The following is a 26,930-nucleotide window of genomic DNA, read 5'->3' on the forward strand; positions in this document are numbered from 1 at the left end:
TTTTTTTTGCAATATAGGCAGTCTGTTTAGAATTTGTAAAATTTGTAAATGCCCACAATCCCCATTTAAGACCACCCCAGAATGCATACTCAAATCGAGCAGATGTGCTTAAAGAGAAATTTATTTTCAACAGCTTGTTTAAGCATTTGGAAGAACACCGGAATGTCATCCCATTGAAAAAAAATGCAATGCAGACAGATGGTATTAGCACTCAGATGTACATTTCAATGAGAGTTCAAATATATAATTCAGATTTTCACATTGTGAACTTGACGGTTCACCCTAGCAGGAACATGCAATGGATATTTTTAAATACCTGGGTGCATAATTATATTAATGCATATTAATTAATTTTCCATGAGAACACACTAACCATTCCACATGTGCCGCTGAGTTCTGGTTGCGTGACAGAACCTTTCCCTCCTGTCTCCCTTGCACCCTCAAAATCTGCTCCAGGGAGTTGGACAAGCCTCAGGAACAGATTTTGGGGTCACACAGGGAAGAGAGAGGAAGGAGAATTCGAATTGTAGACTAGTGCAATAAGAAAAATCAGAGCCTCTGTCTATAATATTTGAGAATTCTTGGAGAACAAGTGAGGTCCCTGCAAATTGGAGGTGGGTAAAAGTTGTATCCATCTTCAAAAAGGGGAGAAAGAAGACCCATATAACTAGCGACTGGTCAGCTTTATTTAGATACCAGGAAATGTCCCACAACTGATAATTAAATGGTCAGTCTGTGAGAACTTAGAAAAGGATGCTGTGATTACTAAAACTCAGCATGAGTTTCTCAAAAACAAACCATGCAAGACAAATCTCTCTCTGTCTTTTGGTGGTTCAGGGGAATGCTGTGAACGTAGTATATCTTGATTTGCATATCTTGATTTGTATATCTTGATTTCAGTAAGGCTTTTGACGAAGTCCCCCATGATATACTTGTGGAGAAGCTGGTAAAATGTGGACTGAATGAGGTAACTGTTAGTGGATTGGTAGCTGATTGACTGACCAAACCCAAAGAGTGCACACTAATGGTTCCTCGTCATCCTGGAAAAACGTGGCAAGTGGTGTGCCACAGGGTTTTGTCCTAGGCCCTTAGTTGTTCAATGTTTTTATAAACAACTTGGATGAAGGAATTGAGGTGATGTCCATCGCATTTGCAGATGACACCAAAGTGAGAGGAGTAGCTAATGTCGCAGAAGACAAAATCGGGATTCAAAATCACCTTAACAGAGTGCAGAACTGGACCAAATGAAATTCAATAGGGACAAATTTAAGGTTCTGCACTTAGGCAGAAAAACCTAGCTGCACAAATATAAGATGGGGGGGGGGCACATGGATTGCCAACAGTACATGCGAAACAGAACTAGGAGGTCTTAGTAGACCACAAGCTTAACATGAGCCAACAGTGTGATGCAGCAGCAAAAAAGGCTAACTATTCTAGGCTGCATTAACAGAAGTATTATCAGGGACTGGCTGGGTACTAGGTACTGATGAGTGAGCACCCATAGAGAGGGGGGGTTGGAGACTGACTTAGAAGAAGGGATGAGTGATCTGGGGGAGCCTGAAACAACCAGGAGATGAGGGTCAGAGACAGAAGAAGCTACAGGATTGGAAAGCCAAGGAGGAAGGAGAGAGAGGTCAGGCTGGTGGAGAATCAAGGACTTTGACATCTTCTCCTCTTGCCCCTCCCTCCTGCTCCACTGTCTCCCAGGACCAAGAGAGGATTGAAGATGGAGGAGCAGAACCAGGTTACAGTAATTCTTTGATCCAGGTTAGGTTCACAGGCAGTTATGTAGAACCAGTTGTGGCAAAATGTGGGTTGGTATGCACTAGAATCAAACTTAGAGCTTCCGTTCATAAATATTGCTTTCGTGTAAGACTTCCATCAATTCTGAATAAAAGAAATCTAACAACATTAATCTGGCATTGCGGACCTCCTTCTTTTCCTTACAGAAAACTTGTTTTCCACTCTGAAATATACTCAGAGTCGCAAAGTGATTTCATGCTCTTTATTCAGCTCATAGTGGTGAGGAGGAATGAATGAAAGTCCCCTCACAGTATCTGCTTTATATACATTATTTACACAATGGGTTGCACATGATTGGCTAATTCCGGAATTCTACTGTAAGCCAATCAGGTTGTGGATTCACTTCAATCTGGAGCAGGATTGGGTGGTTCCTGCCAACCAATCATACTGCTGCATTGTTCTAGGACCAATCAGACTGCTGCATTCTGAATCCTATTGTTCTAGGACTAATCAGACTGCTGCAATTTGGATCCTATTGTTCTCCGTACATAACACCCCTCCCCTCTAAGTTCCAGTCCTGCCCGGGAGGTCGCATTCATAGTCCTCAAGGTATGCCGGCGGCCTACGTGTGCGTTGCGGCCTGGGGTGTTCCCTGGTCCGGGCTCCAGGTTCTGGCTCGTGTTCCAAGGATGCTGGCTGTGATGGGGTTGTTTGGTCTGGCGCAACAGGCTCGCTCAGTCGTGGTTCTGGTTCTGGTGTCCTTTCGGCCTCACGGGTCCTCTCTGTATTTACTGATTCTGCCTCTCCTGCTGGCCCCTCCTGCTCTATGGGCCTCACTGCCCCGCTGTTCCCTTGGGACTCCTCTGACCTGTCCTCCTCCTGGGTTTCTCCCGGGAATCGTCGCCGTATCTGGTCGCAGTGGCGGCGCCAGCATTGCCCCCCATCCGTTAGCACCTCGTACGACACTGGGCCAGTGACCCTGGTGACCGTGGCGGGTACCCATGCTGGGCCTGCCCCAAAATTCTTTGCATACACTGGGTCCTGGGCTTCGAAGGTCCGGGGGTTCCTGCCTTCCCCCACCACTACCTCATCCTGAGCTCTATCGGGGTGAAGGCGGTCCAATCTGATTGCAAGGCGCCGACCCATTAGTAGTTCAGCGGGGCTCCGGCCAGTCGTTGAGCTGGGGGTGCTGTGCTGTGCTAGCAGGAATGTGGCAAGGCGGTACTCCCAGTCCCCTTGCGTCATGCGGCGAAGGGTGTCCTTGGTGGTCCGCACCATGCGTTCTGCTTGGCCATTGGTGGCAGGGTGGAATGGCGCCGAACGGATGTGGCGGATGGCGTTCTGTGCTGTGAAGGTTTGGAATTCTCCTGACGTAAATGCAGTCCCGTTGTCTGAGACGAGAGTGTCAGGGAGCCCGTGGGTTGCAAACAGCCTGCGTAGTACCCGGATGGCTGCGGACGTGGAAGTGGACGGTACCAGTGCGACTTCCAGCCATTTGGTGTAGGAGTCCACCACTATGAAGAATGTTTTCCCCTGAAAGGGGCCAGCGAAATCCACATGCAGGCGTGACCATGGTGCTCGGGCGGACTCCCAGGTCTGGACTGGGGCCCTTGGGGGATCTGGGCGGGATTCTTGGCAGGCCTGGCAGTGTTTGACCCAGGCCTCTATCTCTCCGTCGATCCCCGGCCACCACACATAACTCCTGGCAAGGGCCTTCATTCTTACTACCCCTGGGTGTGTCTCATGTAGGGCTGTGAGGACCCTTTTGCGGAGGGGCTGGGGAACAACGACTCTGCTTCCCCATAACAGGCACCCCTTGTGGGCCGACAGTTCATGTTTGCGGGTTGTGTAGCCGGCGAATTCTGGCCCGGGGCTGCTGCTGGGCCATCCCCTCCACACCCAGTCCAGGACCCGGGAGATGACCCTATCTTTCTTGGAATGGTGTGCAACTTCTTGTGCCTGAATGGGGCGGTCGGGAAGCAGCTCCAGGCTCATAACCTCTTGTGCAGGTGCTGGGTCAGGGCCTGTTTCCGGTAGTGGTAGCCTGCTGAGGGCGTCCGCATGGCCCATCGCCTTCCCAGGTCGGTGAATCAGTGCATACTGGTAGCTGGCAAGGAAAATTGACCACCTGAGGACGCGAGGAGACAGCACTTGGGGGGTCTGCTTTTCGGGGGCAAACAAGCCAAGCAACGGCTTGTGGTCAGTCACCACGGTGAAGGGCCGCCCGTACAAGAAATCATGGAATTTTTTTACTCCCTTCACGATTGCCAGACCCTCCTTGTCAATTTGCGAGTAGTTCCGCTCGGTTGCGTTGAGTGTCTGGGAAAAGTACGCCACCGGCACCTCTCTTCCATCCGGGAGTTGGTGCCCCAGGACAGCGCCAATGCCATAGGGTGAGGCGTCGCATGCTAGCACCACCGGCAGCCTCTCGTCGAAGTGTGCCAAGACAGAGTTTGAGACAAGCAAGTCCTTGACTGCCTGGAATGCGGCCTCCTGGAGCTGGCCCCACACCCAAGGGGCCCGCTTGTCTAGGAGTCTGTGTAGGGGCTCCGCTACCGCCGCCTTGTGGGGAAGGAAGGAATGGTAAAAGTTCAATAGTCCTAAGAAGGCCTGAAGTTCAGTCTTGCTCTTGGGCGCTGGGGCATCACAAATAGCCCGTACCTTGTCCCCAGTCGGGTGGACCCCTTCTGCGTCCACCATAAATCCCAGAAAGTCCACCTGAGGCACTCCTAGTAGACATTTTTCCCGCTTCATCTTGAGACCCGCCGTCTGGAAACGGTGTAGAACAGTGCGGAGGCGGTCCTCAAACTCCTCTGGTGTGGGCCCAGCAATCAACACATCATCGAAGAAGGGGGTGACACCAGGAATCCCTTTAAGGAGAGAGTCCATTAGATTCTGGAATATGCCTGGTGCCACGCTGACCCCGAATTGCAGCCGCTTTACCCTGAACGCTCCTCTGTGCGTCACAATCGTCTGTGCCTCTGCTGTGGCCTCATCTACTGGCAGCTGTTGATATGCTTGGGCCAAGTCCAGCTTGCCAAAAATTTTCGACCCAGCCAGGGTGGCAAGGACATGGCTGACCACTGGCACTGGGTATGCGTGGGCCGTGAGGGCCTTGTTTATGGTACATTTGTAGTCTGCGCAGATGCGGACCGAACCATTAGGCTTGACGGGTGTAACGATTGGAGTTTCCCAGGGGGCATTAGGCACCGGCTCCAGCACTCCTTGCTCCACGAGTCGGTCCAATTCCTCGTCTATACGGGGTTTCAAGGCGAACGGGACCCGGCGGGCCTTGAGCCTGACCGGTCGTACTGCGGGGTCAAGCTGTAGCGCAATGGGGGGCCCCGTATACTGTCCCAATTTCCCATCGAAAACGCCTGGAAATTCCTTGCATATGGCGTCCACGTCCACTTGTAAGCTAGTGTGGTTCACCCCGGTGACAGCTAGCCCCAGTGGTCCAAACCATGCCAATCCCAGTAAGCTAATGTAGGGGCCCTTGACCACAAGCAAGTCCAGTTGCCGCGTCCGCCCTCGGTATTGCACCCTGAAGGTCCCCACCCCCATTGTGGGGACCTTACGTTTCTGGAAGTCCCGTAGGGTGAATGGGGCCGGCCTGAGTTTGGGACCCCCAGTAGGACACAGTCCCCTTAAGGTCTTTGCCGAGATTATGGATAGAGTTGAACCCGTGTCAAGCTCCATGCGGCATGGGGCCCCCTCTATCTGTACCTCTACATAAATTTTCTCTACGTTGGGGTGGGGCAACTGGTATACCTGGCAGTCCGTGAGCTCCGTCGAGTTGCCTTGGTGTGTTGGGCCCCGGGACCTGGGGCTCTTGGGTTGGTCATCTGATGCCTGGTGTCGGGTGGGCCGAGCCCGACACACCCGGGCGATGTGTCCCGATTTTCTGCACTGCCTGCACTCTGCGTTGCGGAAATGGCAGGTCCTCCTCTCGTGACTCTCCCCGCAGCTTGCGCAGTTTCCTCCTTCTCGCTGAGGCAGCTGTGGTCTGTGCGCTGCTTGAGTGCGCTGCTGTACTCGGTGCACCTCCTCCCTGTCGGATCCTGAGTCGTCAGTGAGGTCTTCGTGGTGGACCCTCGGTTGGGATGGCAGGCTCGGCCGTGCCTCTTGCGTCGACCTCTCGGCAGCTTCCGTTGCCAGGGCCTCCTCCAGAGCGACCTGGAACGTTAGGTCCTTCTTAGTGTAGAGGCGTCGTTGCAGCTTCTCATCCTTCAGGCCACCGACGAGGCGGTCACGAAGCATGTTCTCCAGCTCTGAGAAGTTGCAGAACCGGGCGGCTTGGCGGAGAGAGGTCACAAACCCAGTTATGGTTTCCCCAGGGGCTTGTCGCTTTGCGTAGAAGGCATTTCGACGAGCCACCACTGAGGGCTGCGGCGAAAAGTGCCCCTTCAGCTGTTCCATTATTGTTTTGTATGGAACAGTAGCAACATCTTCAGGCGCAAGGAGAGCCCGGGCGATTTCAAACGTCTCCTCTCCGCAGACGCTGAAGAATATCGCCCTCTTCTTGGCGTCTTCTTCGTCGGTGACCCCTTTGGCTTCTAGGAGGAAGGTGAAATGGGAGGCGTATGCTTCCCAGTCTCCAGATGCTGGGTTGAATGGCGAGAAGCTGCTGTTGGCTGCCATTCTGAGTTCCTTGTGTCCCGGAGCTGAAGCCTGGATACACGGTGCGAGGCAGCGGTGCGGCAGGTGGCGGTGCTGCGGTGCTGTGTGTGGCAGTCAGCTCAGCGGGATCCCACCTTCGTCGCCAGTGAAATATACTCAGAGTCGCAAAGTGATTTCATGCTCTTTATTCAGCTCATAGTGGTGAGGAGGAATGAATGAAAGTCCCCTCACAGTATCTGCTTTATATACATTATTTACACAATGGGTTGCACATGATTGGCTAATTCCGGAATTCTACTGTAAGCCAATCAGGTTGTGGATTCACTTCAATCTGGAGCAGGATTGGGTGGTTCCTGCCAACCAATCATACTGCTGCATTGTTCTAGGACCAATCAGACTGCTGCATTCTGAATCCTATTGTTCTAGGACTAATCAGACTGCTGCAATTTGGATCCTATTGTTCTCCGTACATAACACACTCGTTAGTCCTTTTGCAATTATATCTGTTTACTTAAATGCAAAACTGCATGATCCAAAATCTAAATAATATGCATTTTAATTATGTACCTTCCACTTTAAACAAGCACACAGCATTAGTTGGATACTATACCCTGGAATTTATTAATTAAATTTTCATAGGCAACGCAATCATAACTTAATCGGAGAACCCTTAATTTGTGTTCTTCTTGTAACAGGCTTTCCAAGATAGCCATCTGCTACATTAATGCATACCAGAAAGAACAAACCAAGTTAAACTCATGATACACTGGATGACATCTTCAGTTTTGCCTTTATGCACATCATGCTGACATTCAAAGAGACATATAATGCCAAATAGGTGGATACAGCCTCATATTATCTATAGGTAAAGGTAAAGGGACCCCTGACAATTAGGTCCAGTCGTGACCGACTCTGGGGTTGCGCGCTCATTTCGCTTTATTGGCCGAGGGAGCCGGCATACAGCTTCCAGGTCATGCGGCCAGCGTGACTAAGCCGCTTCTGGCGAACCAGAGCAGTGCATGGAAACGCCGTTTACCTTCCCGCCGGAGCGGTGCCTATTTATCTACTTGCACTTTGACGTGCTTTCAAACTACTAGTTTGGCAGGAGCAGGGACCGAGCAACGGGAGCTCACCCTGACATGGGGATTCGAACCGCCAACCTTCTGATCGGCAAGTCCTAGGCTCTGTGGTTTAAACTACAGCACCACCTGCGTCCCCATATTATCTATAACTAGCACATAAATTCTAAATAATTAAAAAGGGGCCCCATGACCCATAGCCCTTTTGTACAGAAAGCCAAAAGTCCTTATCTCAGCTGCATGGGACTGGCAATGGTGGAAATCGACTTTTTGCAGTTCAGAGACACAAACTCAAGAATTATATTTAAGAGGAAAATTGTGGTTAGGAAGTGTGGTAGCTAGATAATCTCTTAATGAGGGTGAAATGGGAGAGTGCAAAATATGGTCTGAAGCTCAACATCCAAAAAACTAAGCTCATGACCACTGGTCCCATAACTTCCTGGCAAATAGAAGGGGAAGTAATGGAGGGAGTGAGAGATTTTACTTTCTTGGGCTCCATGATCACTGCAGATGGTGACAGCAGTCACGAAATTAAAAGACGCCTGCTTCTTGGGAGAAAAGCAATGACAAACCTAGACAGCATCTTAAAAAGCAGAGACATCACCTTGCCAACAAAGGTCTGCATAGTTAAAGCTATGGTTTTCCCAGTAGTGATGTATGGAAATGAGAGCTGGACCATAAGGAAGGTTGATTGCCGAAGAATTGATGCTTTTGAATTATGGTGCTGGAGGAGACTCTTGAAAGTCCCATGGACTGCAAGAAGATCAAACCTATCCATTCTTAAGGAAATCAGCCCTGAGTGCTTACTGGAAGGACAGATCCTGAAGCTGAGGCTCCAATACTCTGGCCACCTCATGAGAAGAGAAGACTCCCTGGAAAAGACCCTGATGTTGGGAAAGATGGAGGGCACAAGGAGAAGGGGACAACAGAGGACGAGATGGTTGGACAGTGTTCTCCAAGCTACTAACATGAGTTTGACCAAACTGCAGGAGGCAGTGGAAGACAGGAGTGCCTGGCATGCTCTGGTCCATGGGGTCACGAATAGTAGGATACGGCTAAATGACTAAACAACAACAGCAGCTAGATAAATAAATATTTATTCTTAATGCATGCATTGTATATTCTAAGTCGAAAAATGAGAACAAAAACAAGTTACAGGGTTGAGCCCTGGCTCAGTTTATGATATGTATATAGTCTCATACATTTAAATTAACCATAAAAGTACCATAAGGCAACACTTTTTATATGGAATAATCAAATACATTTTGGTATTTATTTAACAGGACCCAATTTTCCATTCATCTTTTTTCTACCTTAACTGAATATCAGTTTGCCAAAATCAATAGCCACTTCAGTTTTGATGAATGTTCTGGAATGTACCAAAAGAAAAAAGAGAAAAAAGGGGAGAGAGAAATTCTGGACATTTCGACAGATGCCTAGACACCTGTGCATCCTAATAGTAGCTAAGGCTCACTTTGTATTTTGATAGGACAATTTTTTTTTTTTGCATTCCCCAGATTTCAATGGGAGAGATAAGCATATGCCCAAATATGTCCCTCTAAAGTCATTTTCCCACCCCTGTTAAACTACTTTCCCCACAATCCTTTATTATTTATTATATGCAGAATGGGAACAAGACAAATAATGATATAAAAAATGTGTACACAAGTAAGCACTTCGCAATGTGATTCAAATAATAAAAAATTTATTGCTTCTTTTAAAAGATATGAGGCCACGAACCTCATAGGATCAGACCACAAAGGAAAACCATTACAGCTTGCAGTCAAAGAGCCTACCTCTATGAACTACTGGTTCATGATCATTTTTGCATATACTTGGGTACTTCAGCACAGTATGGGTTGCCACTGATTAAAACTGGTAAGCTGGCTTTAAAACCTTGGGTATTCATTAAAACAAATGACTGGGCAAGATTCCCAAAAGCCTGACTCACTTCCGAATTCCGCTGACCCACTTTGCTGTGATTATTTTCTTAAGTACCACTTGCAGCTGTTGATTAAATCTGATCTACCTAATAGGACAGCTATCAATTCTAAAAGGGAATGTTTGCTTCGTACAGTCACATGGTTGCAAAGGGACAAACCCATTGGCTTAGTTACCAAGTCAGAGAGAACTCCTGGCTCCAGCTGACCTATTGGGCTGACTTGACCCATCTCTCCCACCCAGTGCCAGATGTTCTCTCTCAGTAAAAGACCAGATGGTCCAGGAAGGGGAGGGAGGAGACTGTTACACGCTGCTTCCTGTGGAAGACTATACTAAAGGTAGACTGTGGGCTATGCGGAAAGTGTAAGATGAATGGGGAGAAATGGAACAGAGGCCAATGAGGATTTTCTTCCCAGTGTCCTTATTAAAATTATGTATTATTTATTAAATTTTTATGTCACCCTATACCCAGTGAGGATTTTCTTCCCAGTGCTCCCATTAAAATTATGTATTATTTACTAAATTTTTATGTCGCCCTATACCCACAGGTCTCAGGGCTTCTACAACATAAAACCACAACATAAAAACACAAAATACTTAATATTAACAACAGCAACTCCCCTCCCAAACACATTTTAAAAGGGCATTAAAACCTGTCATTACTCCAGCAACCTTTTTCATAGTCTAAAGCAGGGACTGGTGAGGGCCGCCAACTTGGGCAGCTTTGAAAGGGAATTATACAAATTCATGGAGGATAAGGCTGCAAAAGGACACTAGCTATTATGACTATACTACCTTCAGCAACAGGATCTGTATGTCTCTGAAAGTTAGCTGCTAGGTGAACAGCAATGAGAGGGGGCTATAGCCCTCAGGTCTTGCTTGTGGTCTTCCCATTGACACCTGGTTGTCAACTGTAGGAAAGAGGTGGGTGTTTGGTTTGATCTAGCAGGGTTCTTCTTACTGTTAATTTGCATTTGAGGGGGGCACAAATTTTGCAGGCTGTGGCCATGGAATTGGGAGTATATTTTACCCTGATGGAGGACAGAGTACCAGTAGGCATGTGTGTTCAGACACTCACATTTAAATATGTATTTGAAAATGTATTTTATTACAGTATTTATGCATGATACCTCAATATGCATATTACTCAACATATTTACCCTAAACAATACATATTCTAAACTCATTTTGGTACAACTTTGCAGCCAAGAACTGCTGCTAACATGTTTGGCAAAGCTCCTTTAACTACATATATCTTTTTGGATTGTGTGTATAATGTTATTGGCATCTGTCTGTCTCAAGAGATAATGGAGCACACCTCTGGGGGTGAAGTCAAACCTCTGTGTTAACAGCACTAAGGTGACCTCTCTGGGGCACAAGCCTTGGCAGTGTGTATGGAGTTCCTGGGCTGCCCAGATGACAAGACCTCCTCCCCTCTTGGCCTCACTGATGTAGTCCAAAGGAAAGCACAGCAATATGTTTGGCATCAACTAGGTCATAGGAGTTGCTGGAAGGAAGCATACAAGGCACCATCCAACCGTCTTCGAGACTCCAGTCCAGATTTGTGTAGGGTTTACTCCTTAGCCTTTTCTTCTCCCGAAGATATAGTGCCCCAGTCACATTCACGAACATAATGTCTTCCATTAACTAGGTAGCACCAACTACTATGAAGCTCTGTGTGTGCATGCAGGAATTCACACAAACACGTAAATGAAATGAAGGAGAATTTTGTGTGTTCCAAATTTTTAAGTGAACAGACCTAATTTGCACCTCTCCAAGCACTATGCAGATTGGAATAAAAGTATATTTTGGATTTCACACCTCTCCGAATTTTGCAATACAGTTCTTGGCTGCAAAGTTGTACCAAAATGAGTTTAGAATATGTATTATATAGGGTAAATATGTTGAGTAATATGCATATTGAGGTATCATGCTTAAGATGGGGGAGGGTCCCTAACTACCAACCATGGGGATTTAAAATTGCCTCTATTTTGCCTGTTCATTGTTAGAAAGCCCTACTTTGCCTTTCAAACTATGCAGCAACTGCAGTAGTTTGGTGTGTGTTTCGTTCAAAAGGTACATAGACCATACATAATCTTCTTTGTCCACCCATCCCTGTGGTATTTCCTTGGAACCAAACTATTATGAAGCTAATATTCATGACAAGTTTTACTAGATAAGAGAATTTTTCGGGCACATCTATGCCGGCTGGCACTACACTTGAAGAAAAGAATGAATGTCAGCCGGTCCTGAAATGTTAATGAATTTGCTAGTTCTAGCTATTTCTACATGAATTGCTTCCTAGTCAGATGCCTGAGAGAAAGAAAGAGAAGAAATTAAATTGATAGAGACAAGACTTGCTTCATCTTTGTAACTATTGTAAATATGTTGACTGAAGGAAAACTACTGTAATTAAATTATGAACTATTTGGAGCATGGGGGGGGGACGGAAAGGGTCTTAATGAACCGTCACAATATGCTGCTGATCATGAATAGTATTAACTCTACCTGTTGGCATATATTCTGATAGCAGGACTCTCCTCTAATCAGGATCCAGTTCAATGGACACTGAATGTTTTAATACTTGGTAGCTTCAACAATGAAATCTTCCACCTATCACCCTTTATGTTAAGTACCCAGCCTTTTCTCTCTTTGCTAAATTTCTCCAGTTATAACAGTCTATGTGGCTCCTTGTACAGTGTTGACATGCAACACAACGGAAGTAAGAACTGTCCTGCATAGTGCTGACTCCTGTAGGATAGCTAGAGGAGTCAGGAAGTGGATTTCTGCAGATCAACAACATGCATTTAGAGAAGGCCAGAGTTTTGCCTAGTACAAAGAGCCTAAAGCCAATTCTACGAATAAATTCAGTCTGACAGGCCATTTAAAGTATGGCTGTGTTCCAGCTGGAGGTTTCTGCTGAGTAAACCCCAACACAAGAGTCCTGCTAAGAAATATATTGAGGGACTTCCAAGTTGATGGGGATACCAGCTACAATTACTATCCCCATGAACTATTTATACAGCCTGAAAACTTCACCCTAATCTTTTGAAACAATACAAGTATTTGGATATATGCAGCTAGAAAAACCCTAGCCATCTGGTCCCCATGATACGTAAAAATGCTATGCCAGCACCAATGGTTTTCTCTCTCTTCTATTTCTGGCTGTAACATATTAGATGCAATGGATACTTGAGATCAAATGGAAGCAGTTGAAAATTCACAAAGCAACATCCAGGACCTCATGTGGTTGCTAATGCAGACATAGTAACTGTACATGTAGTTTATTTCTTAATTGAAAGCAAAGAAAAATTAAGAAGAAAAATTCTTAGATCAGACGTCTTCCACTGACTAGATTGCACAGAAGTCATTCCCATTTAGCTGGAAATCTACCTGTTGACACCTGGTCCCCAAGTTAGATTTTTTTTTTTTTAAGAGACTAGGTAGCTAAGCTATATTTTCTTCTCCTTTCCAAGAAGAAGGTAGGTTTAAGTGTTGGAAGAATGCAGAGGCTGCTTATTCAGACCCATAAGAAGTGATGCAACAGGACGGCAGTGATGCTGGGAGACTCCCAAGACACTCCCTGCATCTGCGTAAAACACAAGGTGTGGGAACAAGCAGAGGGAGGTCCCAGGGATATAGAAAGAGAGAAAGAAATGGAATTTGAAGGATGAGTAAGCACACTGCTGAACCAGGAGAGAGCGAGGGAGGGAAAATAAGGGCAAGGGTGAAGGAGGGCAACCACCATACTACAGAAAATCTATGGGATATAAGGAAGTGTTACACTACAGAAAAAAGGGACGCGGGTGGCGCTCTGGGTTAAACCACAGAGCCTAGAGCTTGCCGATCAGAAGGTTGGTGGTTTGAATCCCCGCGATGGGGTGAGCTCCCGTTGCTCGGTCCCTGCTCCTGCCTACCTAGCAGTTCGAAAGCACGTCAAAGTGCAAGTAGATAAATAGGTACCGCTCCAGCGGGAAGGTAAACGGCGTTTCCATGCACTGCTCTGGTTCGCCAGAAGCGACTTAGTCATGCTAGCCACCTGACCCGGAAGCTGTACGCTGGCTCCCTCGGCCAATAAAGCGAGATGAGCGCCGTAACCCCAGAGTTGGTCACGACTGGACCTAATGGTCAGGGGCCCCTTTACCTTTACACTACAGAAAACACCCACTAGGTGGTCTCTGACAGGAAGAGGCAACTCGGGACTCTGAAGTTTTTGGGGACTATAAGGAGCACAAATGTAAAAATAAGCGTATGGTATGCATTGAACAGGTTGTTATGCTTTTAGCTGTTCCTGTTTTATATGTAAGCGACCTTGAGTCCCTGTCAGGGGGAAAAGGCAGGGTATAAATAAATACAACAACAACAACAACAACAACAACGTATTCTCCTTATCTCTCTTATGGCCCGTGATGCCACAAAGAGTTGACAATATGTTTCATTCATTCAATTTTACTACCTTCACTTTCTCAATAAGTACCTGAGGCAACCAATGGACAAGCAGGAAACGAAATTACAACAACAACAACAACAACAACAACAACAATTTATTATTTATACCCAAGCCACTCTGGGCGGCTTCCAACTTAATATTAAAAACAATACAGCATTAGACATTAAAAACTTCCCTAAAGAGGGCTGCCTTCAGTTGTCTTTTAAAAGTAAAATAGTTGCTTATTGCCTTGACATCTTGAAATCAAATAAATACATCAATGAAACCTCAACTGATAATACATAACGCAAGAGCACATAAAAAAGCAACAATGAGAACAAATTAAGAGCAGTAGCAATGAAAACAGAACCATGCTGATGGGTGCGCAGCCCTAGTTTTTAACCATGATATAAGACACATTAAAGAGGATGCTGTAATCAAGTGGTTCTCAAAGGTGGCCCACACAGGTGCGACAGGAGAGGATGGCAAGGGTGGAAGGAAGATTCTAAGGCAATCAATATTATATTTTGGGAATGATGCATGTTGTTATATAGTAGCTGCACTGTTTTATACTTTCTGGATGTCCCATAACCGTATCATAAGGTAGTTGTGTTGTATGTTATTAATCAAGCACTGCTAGGAGTTGTGTATTTATGTTTTTCAATGTATTCCTTATTAATAAAAATCTGGTGTAGTGCAAGCGAATATTTATTCTGAAAGCGTGATCCAGAAGAAAAACAGTTTAAGAGTGGCTGGTGGGCCAAGATCCAATACATGCCTTAGAAGGGTTTGCTGCTCAGCCTTGCAGCTACAATCACCACATCTACACAACCTGTGGGTTGGTCACTTGGAGGCTTGGTTGACCTCTCAAATACAGGAGAAGTATATGTAGTCACCAGTTCCTAAACGATCATTGACACGCTGTTACAGTAACTGCTCCCATGCAATCAGCCCATAATGCTGCAGCCAGATATGCGCATGTTAAAACAGGACTTGAGCACATGTAAATAAAAGGAAGAGTGTGTGGCTTTTTAACTCAAGGCATGGCAGAAGCACATGCATCTGAATCCAAACTAGTTTACTTCTACTAAAGGGAGAATCCAATATCAATTGGGTTGTGGCTCAAAGGGCTTCGTTTGAAGTACGCATATATTAGGATGAGCTTTTTTCTTCTCCTTGACATTTGGATGAGACTGACTGGTCTGCAAATGGCTTCCTTCTCACAGCCAGACCTCATGCTATTTGTTAATGCTAGACAATGTTAGCCTGCTGTCACATCACACTGTCACAACCTTGCTTCAAATGTCACATTAGCAAAGTCAGACAAGAACTGCTTTGTATGAGAACATTTTTTATGCTGACCTTTTGAACAGTCAAAATGACAGGAAAGGCTCCCCTCTCGTGGCTCTGCATAGGGAGTCCATATTTACACAATGAGAAGCAACACAAGTCTTAATTTTTTCAGTTTGCTATTAAAATGCTCAGTGCTACATAAATAAAAAAAATGCCACCATCGCACACAACAGAAAATAGCAAGTTAATGGTTCGTGTGTTTGTGTGTGTGTGTGTGTGGTCACTTCTCTGTTTAGCAAAACCTAGTGTTTCAAGGCAGTGACTTCTCAATCAGAATTATACTCTTTAAAAAAAATAAAATAAACAACCTGCTCCTACCTAGTTGCAAAGTTTAAGTGGGAAGGGTAGGGGCCAGAAACACTGGACCCCACCCAGCATATTTGAATTATAAGAGTTACATTCCAACTGTTCTCTCAACTGGGCAAGTGATACAGGAATCAATCCTATACAGTACACAAGAAGCTGACATAAAGCAATCCAGTGTAAGTTGAGTCAACTATATATATATATATATATATATTTAGAAGAAGGGTTTGGATTTGATATCCCGCTTTATCACTACCCGAAGGAGTCTCAAAGCGGCTAACATTCTCCTTTCCCTTCCTCCCCCACAACAAACACTCTGTGAGGTGAGTGGGGCTGAGAGACTTCAAAGAAGTGTGACTGGCCCAAGGTCACCCAGCAGCTGCATGTGGAGGAGCGGAGACACGAACTCTGTTCCCCAGATTACGAGACTACTGCTCTTAACCACTACACCACACTGGCTCTCGAGTTAACAATATTTTTAAATACTGTTTGAGTTAACTTGCAGCGGGTTGCCAGGTCACACAACCAAGGTGAATGGCCCCACTCTGGTCCAGCCTCTGCCACACCCCCAGAATATTGCCTTTTCAGGGCTTGCATCAGCATAAAATCTGCCAGGTTTGACTAAGCTGCCTGGATCCCAGTTGAGTTGTGATGGGAGAGATAGACTGTTGTATCTTTGGCTGAGTTGAGGATGAGGGAGTTAAGCCAGCATAGCCTGCTTTAGCCAGGAATCTGTTGCTGGATCCTAATCAATCTGCTCATCCCAGCAGAGTGTGCCACAGGATTGCTCCCCTACTCACAGGAGCAAATTGCAATGTACGATCAGGGAGGTGCATTTAGCAAAGTTTCAGCGGCAGCTTCTCAGAGTGGCGCATTCTCTAGAGGTAGAGATACCCACCCCGATTTTCATGAATATGCTTATCCATTGCTACTCTAAGGACTATTATATGCACAAAAGAGCCAGTAAATAGAATTTGTTTTTCCCCTTTCCTTTTCATTTTTGCCATTTTTATCAAAACAAGTTGATTGGACTCATTATAAATGTTAATGCAGCAACAGTGCATTAAGCATTTATATAACATCCATATATTTATAGAAGGCTAACGAATAATAGAATTGTGGAATTGGAAGGGACCACGAGGGTCATCTAGTCCAACCCTCTGCAGTGCAGGAATCCTTTGCCCAATGTGGGGCTCAAACCCGTCACCCAGAGATTAAGAGTCACGTGCTCTAACAACTGAGCTATTCCAGCTGCTTATACCAGTTTTTTTTATTTAATTACTGTATCGAAACACTGATTATGTTTAGTATTTCTATACCTATAGACAGACTATCTTCTCCTTAATAATTATTCTAATAAAGCTTAAAATAAATTTAAGCAAAATGCTAATGCAGCCATAATACATCCACAATAAAAATGAAAAAAACTAGTGTTTATTTTTTAAAAATATGTTGTTGTTGTTATTATTAATTATTATAATTATTAACTTTTTTTTACCACCACCCATACATTTCAGGGCAGTATTTACATTTTGTTTTAGTATTCCTCTTTCTCTCTCTTTTAATTACTTTGTTTTTTGAGCTACTTATTGTACTTCTGGCTTGCCGCTTACTGCTTCTGCAGTGCAAGACAAGTAATGATGGAAAAACCTCCTCTATAGTGAGCCACTATTTCATTTCCTCAACAAAAAGGCATCACTGTAGGCTGGGACGTCTTACCCATAGGTGCTAGGGCTGCGGGGCACCAGGGCGCCGGGCTCTTGGGGCGCCAGGCCGAAAGTCCGGGGCTGAGATTTGGAGTCCGTCAGGGGCTCCTTCTACCATATGTGGTGGGAGTGTGGAAGGGTAAAACAGTTCTGGGAAAAGGTATACACAGAACTGAAAAAGATATTAAAGTACACGTTTATAAAAAAAACCAGAAATTTTCTTATTAGGAATATTACAATGAGAGATAAAAAAGGAGGATTGTAAGATGGTATACTATGCGGTTACGGCAGCAAGGATCCTAATAGCTCAGAGATGGAAACAACAGGAAACCCCTACAGTGGAGGAGTGGAGACTTAAATTAACGGAATATGCAGAGCTAGATAAATTGACGGGAAAAATTAGATACACAAAAGACCAAGTGTTCATCAGGGACTGGGGAAAATATGTAAATTATCTGGAAAACATTAGTGATGGACAAATAACGCTAAAGGGCTTTAGAGATGTACTGTGATAGACCAAGGTTATTGTATAAGGAAAACAGGGAACAAAATTGGAGACAACGACAATATAAAAGATGAAACGTGTGATCTTATTTAATTACCTCGTATGATTTGCGGCCAGGCTGGAGGAAGTCCCAAAAGAAAGAACTATGTTATGAAAGAACTATGGAAATAAGAATTCTGTGTATATTTTTTTTTTCTGCTTTGTTGATAAGTTTTTTCTTTTTTTTTCTTTATATGCTTGTGTTTTGTTTATTCTATGTGTGTGTTTGTCTTTATGGAATAAAATAAAAAGAATTTGAAAAAAAAAAGAGATTTGGAGTCCGTCAGAGTCCGTCTGAGCACCACAGCTCTTCTGCTGCGGGCAAGCGAAGCACTGAGGCAGCCGGCTGGCTCTGCCTTCCTGTGTGCCTGGGATTGATGAGGCCCACCCGGTTGCCAGAGGCCCGCCCAGTGCACGCTGCTCACATGAGCCTTGGGCTCATGTGATGGCCTGGCATTCGGACTCGGAGGCTGAACCTGAGGAATTCCAGCCTGCACGGGAGTCCCCGCCTCCAGGGCTGGCTGAGCTGGGGCTGGGGCTTGAGCCTGAAAGGTCCTCACCTGTGCTGGATCCTCAGGTGCAGGCACCAGCTGAGTCTGCTCTGGCTCCTGAGGTGATGGAGGACCCATTGCCTGCAGGTGCTCCACTCTCAGCCCCGTCAGGGGAAGGTGAGGCTGCCTCTGGATCCAGTAACCCTCCAGCCTCTCCTGAGCTGCAGAGGCTCAGGGCAGAGAGGCGGAGGGAACTAAGTTCCCGCAGGAGGAGTGCTCGCCTCCAGGCCAGGAGAGGCAGGGCTGCCCTATGCCTAGGGGCAGATAAAAGCCAGCCAGCCCCAGTCCCAGGTTGCGGGAGCAACATTGTTGGTAGCCTGCTCCTGCCGGCACCCTGTCCTGCTCTTCTGCCAGAGTTCCTGACCTCACCCGACTCCCTGCCTTGGACCCAGCTTCAGCTTTGATGGGCAGCCTCCATACCGCACCCTCGACCTCGGACTGGACCCAGACCTCACCGCACGGTTAACTCTTCGGACCAGCACAGCTCGACTGTTTTTGTGCTGGGCTCTGCTTGCTGCCACTGCTGCCTCGGGCTCCTCTGTTGCTGCTGAGGTGGCTGGAAAGGCCAGCTCTGCTATGCGCGTCTCACCGGCCCGCCCTAAAAAAAGGTCAACAACTTTGCACCCTGGCACCGCATATGCTTAAGACAGCCCTGATTGTAGGGAAATGTTGGGCGCATAGTATGATTTCCCACATCTCAAAAAATAAACCTAGGAGGCCCAGTTTGCCACAGGGTCAACTGTGACTGTATTCTATATAGCTCAATATAGACTGCAATACCTCAAGGACCACCTCTCCCCATATGAATAGACCCAGATGTCATCATCTGAGGCCCTTCTTTGTGTGCCCCCTCCACGAGAAGCCCAGAGGGTGGCAACATACAAACAGGCATTTTCTGCAGTGGTTCCCCATTTGTGGAATGCTCTCCCCAGCCAGGCAAAAGCATTCCTCTTCTCCCAAGCATTCCTCTTCTTCTTAAGCTGTGTGGCTGTGTGTGTGTGTTTTGTTTGTTATTATGTTATGTATTTTTGTGTTTTTATATTGTAACCCCCCCCTGTGATCCTTGGATGAAGGGAGGCATATAAACTTAATAAATTTAATAAATAACAACTTCCAGAATGCTTTGCAACTCGGAGGGTTCCATGACAGTCATGCCTTCAGCAGGTAGCACAATACAGAAAGAGTTTTCACAAGACATGAAGTCTGAAGGAAAGTGCAGAGAAAGTTAAGCATGTGAAATGCCCTACTCAAATCAGTGGGCAGTACATGTCTTTTGGCTTTTGTCCTATATATTTATTATAATGTAGTAAAGGCAGTATGTTGTACTTACATTGTGAAGGCACAGACTGGAGTGAGCTTTAGTACATTAGCCACAATCTAGCACAAATGAACACTTAATTCAATTTATTTCAAAGAGCTTATGCATTTCTAACTTTGTGCTGGATTGTGATCAATATGTAATGATGGAAGAACTCAGGGAAATGAACAGATTTTTCTCCTGCTTTCCAACTTGCTAAAGAAAAAAACAAAACCCAGCATAAGTATTTGAGCCAGTGAGTGCCTTGGAGGCATTTATTGTAGGGAAGCAATGAGAGATGTAAAAAGGAGAAAATAACTAACAAGAGCAAGCTATATCATGTCTGTACAAATGTTTCAATTACAGTCATACCTCGGGTTACAGACGCTTCAGGTTGTGTTTTTTCGGGTTACGGACTGCCGAAACCCAGAAGTACCGGAACGGGTTACTTCCGGGTTTCGGGGGTCGCGCATGTGCAGAAGCGCTAAATCGTGCTTTGTACATGTGCAGAAGCACTGAATCGCAACCCGCACATGTGCAGACGCGGCGCTGCGGGTTGCGAACGTGCATCCCACACAGATCACGTTCGCAACCCGAGCATCCACTGTAGCTGGAATAAAATCAAGTTCATCCAAATCATCTGAATAACAACTCATGCTTTTTTTCCTGATCTGCAAACTACATATACCTAGAGCTAGTGAAAAAGATGGAGCAATTAAGGGATAGTTCACAATGACGAGCAGTGTCTTGGGGCATTTGCTATCACTGATTTAGCACTGCAAAACGAACTTTCATGTCACCTCAATGGCATTGTTTTTAAATGGAGTGGCTTCACATACTGAGCTGCCAGTCACTTGTAAAGAAAACAAGTGCATATTCATGTACGTGTGAAACAGTCACCCATCCTTTCTACCTAATTATTTTCCATGCACAGAAATAGTACTCAATTTCCTCCAGGCAGAATCTACATAAAACTCTTCCAAATCTTTTGGGTTTTAACTAGCACTAATCAAAGCCCATTCACAATATTTTCATACATCCCTATCAACTTGGCTGTAGGCCCAGAAGGAAAACTGGCTTTAAAAAAAAGCTTCAAGGAAGAAATTGTTAGCGATGTAAAAAGAGGGAGGAATGAACGTCTTGGTGCAGATTTTAACATGGTGGATATACTAGCAAAGAAGCTAAGTGAGCTCCAAAGATTTCAAACAATGCAAGCTTTTTCAAAAGATTTCATTTAGAAAGCAAAAGCTGAACTATACATTTTGTTACACGTGAAATTGCAATGGAACTGCAACAACCACATCTTTGTGACAAAGTCCCACTGGAAACAGATAATAGGTAGCAGAGATACAATGGTAGGAAGCAAGTACGGTACTTAAAATTGTTCCTACCAGGCACTTGCCGTATGAAATTCCCTCCACCCCAGCCAAGCCATTCACATTCCAGCAAAGAAGGATTTTCAAATTGCCATCATTAAAAATAAGGAATTTGCAAAGCCTACTGATGTCAGAAAGGCCTAAGTAAAATACAGTAACCTCTAACCAACCACAAACTTAACAATGAAGCGTGCATGCAATTATATACCATTGTCACCTCTAAAAGACATGGTGGATCTGTGAGTGCAAGTATTTCCATTTTCTGATAGCCGAGAAGTGCAGACTGTGATCTGGGACTCAATTAAATCATAGCCTTTGGCCATGATCCAGGGAACAGCAAGTGCAGCAGAAATTCACGGGGATGCCATGAGCACAACTGCAGATTTCCATGAAAGAGGGGCAGTCAATAGATTTGAAAACAATTGCTTCTGACTGAAGATTATATGTATACTAGATGTTTTGCTTCCTGACTGATCCTCCTCTTAGACCTGCTCCTCATATGAGATCTCTGAACTGAGCAGAGAGGGGAAAATAGGGATCTTTCAGGATCAGCGATGCATTACCCTGATATCATGCACTGGTTAGCAGCCCAGCTGTTGCATTTTGCATCAACTGAAGCTTGTGGTTGCTCCTCAAGGGTAGCCCTGTGTGGAGTGTGTTGTGGGTAACATGGAGAAGATTGACTTGGGAAAGGTCATAGCTGGTGCACCAAATGTAACTGCAGAAACACACCTTGCCACTGCCACAACCTGGATCAAGAAACACACCTAAGCTATTTCATTTATTTCCGGGGCAATGCAGCCACTTCCAGAACATGCTGAATCTCAGTTCCCAAGACAACACCAAACCTGCGATTCCTGGATTTATTCTCATCTTATTCACCCTCATCCAGTCCACCCGACAACATTCAAGGCTATCAACTTTTATCTTTGCACAAGGGGCAATAGAGCCAAACGTTATCAGCATACTGGCAGCTCTTAACTCCAAAACTCTGAATGCCATCTCCCAGTATATATTGTGTGGATGTTAAACAGCACTGGGGACAGGACAGAACCCTGTTGCATACCACAAGCCAAGCCTCTGGTGTCAAACAGCAACTCAGAACCACTTTCTGGACACAGTCCAACATACAAGACCAGATCCCCCGAAATACAATTTCCACAAGGCCCACCCCAGCCAGGAAATCTAGAAGGAAACCATGGTAGATGGTACTGAAAACCACTGAGAACTCCAAGAGAACTAGTAGAGCCACACTCCCTGCATCAAAACATTCTCAGGGGTTATCCATACTTCGTCTTGCCTGCTGCTTCCCCCTGGGGAAAACCATTCTTTGGTGCTTAATCAGAGGAGACAGCAATTCAGGTTTTCTCCAGGTTGCCATTTGTTCCTATCTGTCGCTAAACAGAAAGGAGCAGGAAAGGGGAAAACCCCTCAGACCCATGTTTCTAGGCAGAAGTGAGGACAAGCACATAGTTCCACATCCCAATTGAAGCCCAATTGCAATGGGTCTAAGTTTTGTTTTGTTTGGCCTTTGATATTTTGAAGTGTGTATGCATAGGATTGTGTTCTCAGGCAACTAAAGGTTATGTAATCAACTGACAGCCCTAATGATCTGATCATAAAAAACCCTTCAGTACAATCTTTTAAACATGTTGTGAGAATGTAACAAAAAGTGTTTTTCCCCCCAGTAATCCAAATGTTATGAAATGTTTCAAGGAATATATAGCTTAATAGGGAAGACATGAGGAAGCTGGCTGATCAAGTTTGGAGCATGCAAACCCTCTCTACAAGGGAGGAGTTAAGCTGTACGCCTGGAACTAACCCAAGTCACTGCACTGTTGTAATTCCTCATCAATGATTAGGTTTCAAAATATATTTATTTTTATTTTTATTTTTTATTTCTTTAAGGAAAGTAAGCCAGTAGAATTTGTCTTATTAGAACAGCTGTTCTCATTTTCTAAGTTCTAAATATGTCTCACTTTTCAGGCGGGACAAGAGGTTAGCACATGTTATTTCTATAAAATACATTTTCAGCACACTTATCCAATCTGCATGCCAGATCACATGTAGGATGCCATGTATTTTTGTAAGCAAAGAAGGCCAGACTCAAAGTAGAGAGAGTTTCACACAATGCATTCCCCCGCCCTACTGACAAAAAGGAGAACCCATTATTTCTGGGCATTCTGCCACGTTTTATTACCACATATTCAGTTAATTTCCTTTCAACCTACTATACAGTGCAAAGTGGCTATTAGGACAAATGCATCTCATATTCGCATGCTTTACAAACCGTAATAATATAAATGCAAATGGATAAATAAATATCTGTCACCTACCTTGGAACTGTGTAAATTTGATTGTCCCCATCCTCTCTCCATTTCTGAACATAACTTGACCCTAAATAAAGTAAATAGACAACCTTATAAAGCTACAGTTCACTCTAAATGACAATGAGATCAACTATCTAATCTGGACTTTTCTTATTAAAAACCCACTTGGAAATCAGAGACCTTGATGAACTAAAGAGAATTACACTTACACAACCCATTTTATAAAGTAACCTGACACTTGTGCAAGGCTGTGCTGGAGCAGTTATGCAATAATGGTGATATAGGGGCAACTGCTGACGAAGACCATTGGTCTTTTTATGCTGAATAGCTGCCCAAAGCCAAGTCTATCACTGCAAAGATAGATAGATCAACCGCCCACCCCCCACCCAAATCACAGGCACTATCTATATAAATAAATGTTGCATTCTTGTAGGGCTGACAAGCAATTAACTTAAAGGTCACATATAGACACAGGGAGTCAATTATTTTATCAATTCCATTGCAGGCAAGGAAACACAGAAAAGAAAGGTGTAGATTGCACATAGTTAAGCTGAAAGCCTCAATATAGGCAGACCCATCCAATATACAACACATAAGCACAGGAAATGTACTTGGGTGTGAATAACTGTGGAGATTTTTTTTTGGTGCATGCTCCAGCCAATTAAGCTTGTGCCTGTGTTATATAAGGAAGCAGTCAACAAACTCCACATACAGGAAGCAGAACTGAAAACACACAAACTTGGGAATGGTGTGAGGCAGGAGCAGTCAGCAGGGGAGGGCAACGGTGCTCACCTGACTGACTGCCACCTTTGTTACTGCTGCTTACAGGGTTGTAGGTGTGTGTGTGATACAGCAGCAAAGTCAGCATAGTGCAAAAGCACCAATGGAGCTAACCATGCACTCCTGCCAGCGTGTTTGCACCACACTGACCTCGCCACTGCCTCACCCCTCCCTGTAATGAAGGAAATGGGACAGCCAGAGAACGCCACCCTGCCAACAGCTGCTGGTGTGGGTATATATTGGCAGGGGGGCATTGCCAAGCACCACCCTTTTACATACACAGAGAAAACACCTGAGATCCAAGTCATAGCTACTGAGTAATTACAAAAGTTGTATCTTCCATTCTTCATAATGCAAAGTATTCTAGTGTGGGGTCATTGCTACTGAAAGCCACCTCCTTAATGTGAATTTTGGGAGAAACTAGTCCATACATGTATTATCTTACTGGGTTTCTCATCCTTTGGTTGGTGGTTCAACACTTGATGGATGGCAGCTGGATGTGTGAACTGCCTCCATTGGGAAGCACTGAATGTGAGGAAGACATTGAAGTTCTGTTGGAAGTGTTAGTCCTACTATAGCTCTTCTGTGCAAGGGGACAATCACCCAGTGCTGTACACATCAAAGGACAGACATGAATGTTTGAACCAGCCCTGAGTGAAGCAGCATTCTGCTCCAGATTCAAAGCTAACCAGAGTGGCAGCAGAGTATAGTGACAGTGCTTAGGGTTTGGTTGTACTTAAGGGCTTAAGCCTCTCGTGGGACCATAGCTGTTAACTTTTCCTAAAAAAGAGCCACTGGCTGCTAAACTGAGATAATAAAGTAACCTAAAAAAGGTTAAATCCAGTTAAGTCCAGTCATGAACGACTCTGGGGTTGTGGTACTCATCTCGCTTTACTGGCCGAGGGAGCCGGTGTTTTGTCTGCAGACAGTTTTTCCAGGTCATGTGGGCAGCATGACTAAGCCGCTTCTGGCAAAACCAGAGCAGCGCACGGAAACACCGCTTACCTTCCCGCTGGAGCGATACCTATTTATCTACTTGCACTTTGGCATGCTTTAGAACTGCTAGGTTGGCAGGAGCAGGGACCGAGCAATGGGAGCTCACCCCGTCGCGGGGATTCGAACCGCCGACCTTCCGATCGGCAAGCCCTAGGCTCAGTGGTTTAGACCACAGCGCCACCCGCAACATACATAAACAAACAAACAAACAAGTAGCCTTGTCACTTGATTTAGTGCAGGCACAGGTTCCAAGGTAAATCAAGTGGGGATCTGAACTCTGATCTCCCAGGTCTTAGTCCAAGACTCTAACCCAGGGGTCAGCAAACGTTTTCATCAGGGAGCCGGTCCACTGTTCCTCAGACCTTGTGGGGAGCCAGACTATATTTTTTTTTTGGGGGGGGGGGAGGAATGAACAAATTCCTATGCCCCCAAAATAATCCAGAGATGCATTTTAAATAAAAGGACACATTCTACTCATGTAAAAACACGCTGATTCCTGGACTGTCCGCAGGCTGGATTTAGAAGGCGATTGGGCCAGATCCTGCCCCCTGGCCTTAGTTTGCCTACCCATGCTCTAACCACTGCACCACACTGGTTCATCAGGTGGGGAGGGGCAGAGGGTAGTCTGAAAGAGTGGCTTGCGTAAGGCTACATAGTAAAATCATGTCAGATGCAAGATTCAGGGACTTCCTGATTTGTAGCTCTGTTTTTTAGCCACTGTGCTACGCCAGTCTGGGGTATAGCGGGGAGGCGAATGGGTGAGTCTTACATAAGGTCCTCAGCAAACGTAAAAGCAATCACAACAACTTCTGAAAGACAACATCCTAGAAATTTCTCATTATTATTTCCTGAAGTAGCTTTAGATATACATTTTCTCATGTCTGTTACTAATATAGAAAGAACTTTTGCTTTCTGCAGTGTGACAACGGCAGTACTGTATGCCAGAGCAAAAGCCCACATCCACAAACACCAGGAAATGTATTTATTTGTTTATAAAATGCATCCCACCTTAATAGCAGGAGCAACCAGGACTGGAACTAGAGGTATACCATGCCTCTTAGAGTGATGGAAAGTTAATATGGGTATCACTTTATTTATCTTCCCATTTTTACTTCCTTTTTTCCTCTGTGCCAGTCCAGATAGGCCACAGTTCTTTAGCTGTGTGCAAAGCAGTGCTATTTTTCTAGAAAAAAAAAGGTTCCAGAACTCAGAATGAACACCTCCCTTGTTCTCTTAGAATGGCGATGGCGCCCACCTGAGAGGTGCCAGAACTGAGTTTTGGTGAGTTCCGGCTGGAAAAAAAGCCCTGGTGCAAGGTATTTCATCATCAACAACCTTTATTTCGGTCCAGAGACACAACAAATCGTTACAAAGCAATACACAATTCATACAGCCTACCTCCAGGTTAAACAAGCATTTCGTTCAGAATATAGGGATCACTGGTTCTTGCAACCACCGATAAAAACTTGGCCACTGCTAATGTTCTAGCATTTGTCCGGTCTTCCAATAGGAACCTGACATAGTGAGCCTCTGATTTTCCCGGGAAAGGTACCAGCAAGGGTAGTATCAGTTCAACCCTGGCTTGCTCATATTTTGCACAGTGCAACAAAATATGTTTTATGGAATCGATGTCTTGAGCACACAAGCAAAGTCTGTCCTGGTAGGGAACTCCTCTCAACCTGCCATCCAACACTGCAGAAGGAAAGACGATTAGTCTGGCTTTGGTGAAAAGCCTTCGATAATTTGGTACTGTCAGGTTTTTAATGCAAAGTATTTCTATAATGGAGCAGAACTGATGTAGCTAATGAGATGTTTCCTCTGGTCTACTTATCTCAATGTGCAAAAAAGGGGAGATGGGGAAAGAGATAAATTTCCATCC

The 26,930-nt window shown here is 45.1% G+C and overlaps 1 protein-coding gene across 1 annotated transcript in view; it reads right to left on the bottom strand.

Moving 5' to 3' along the window:
* GABBR2 (gamma-aminobutyric acid type B receptor subunit 2) overlaps nucleotides 1–26,930 on the bottom strand; it is a 292,549-nt gene that overhangs the window by 119,170 nt on the left and 146,449 nt on the right. Inside the window, exon 8 of the mRNA XM_082234271.1 lies at nucleotides 23,282–23,342. Within this exon, the coding sequence (XP_082090397.1) occupies nucleotides 23,282–23,342 (61 nt within the window). The remainder of the gene's footprint in view (nucleotides 1–23,281; nucleotides 23,343–26,930) is intronic.

Source organism: Podarcis vaucheri (genome assembly GCF_965113315.1).
Source record: "Podarcis vaucheri genome assembly, chromosome: 8".
Lineage (NCBI taxonomy): Eukaryota > Metazoa > Chordata > Lepidosauria > Squamata > Lacertidae > Podarcis > Podarcis vaucheri.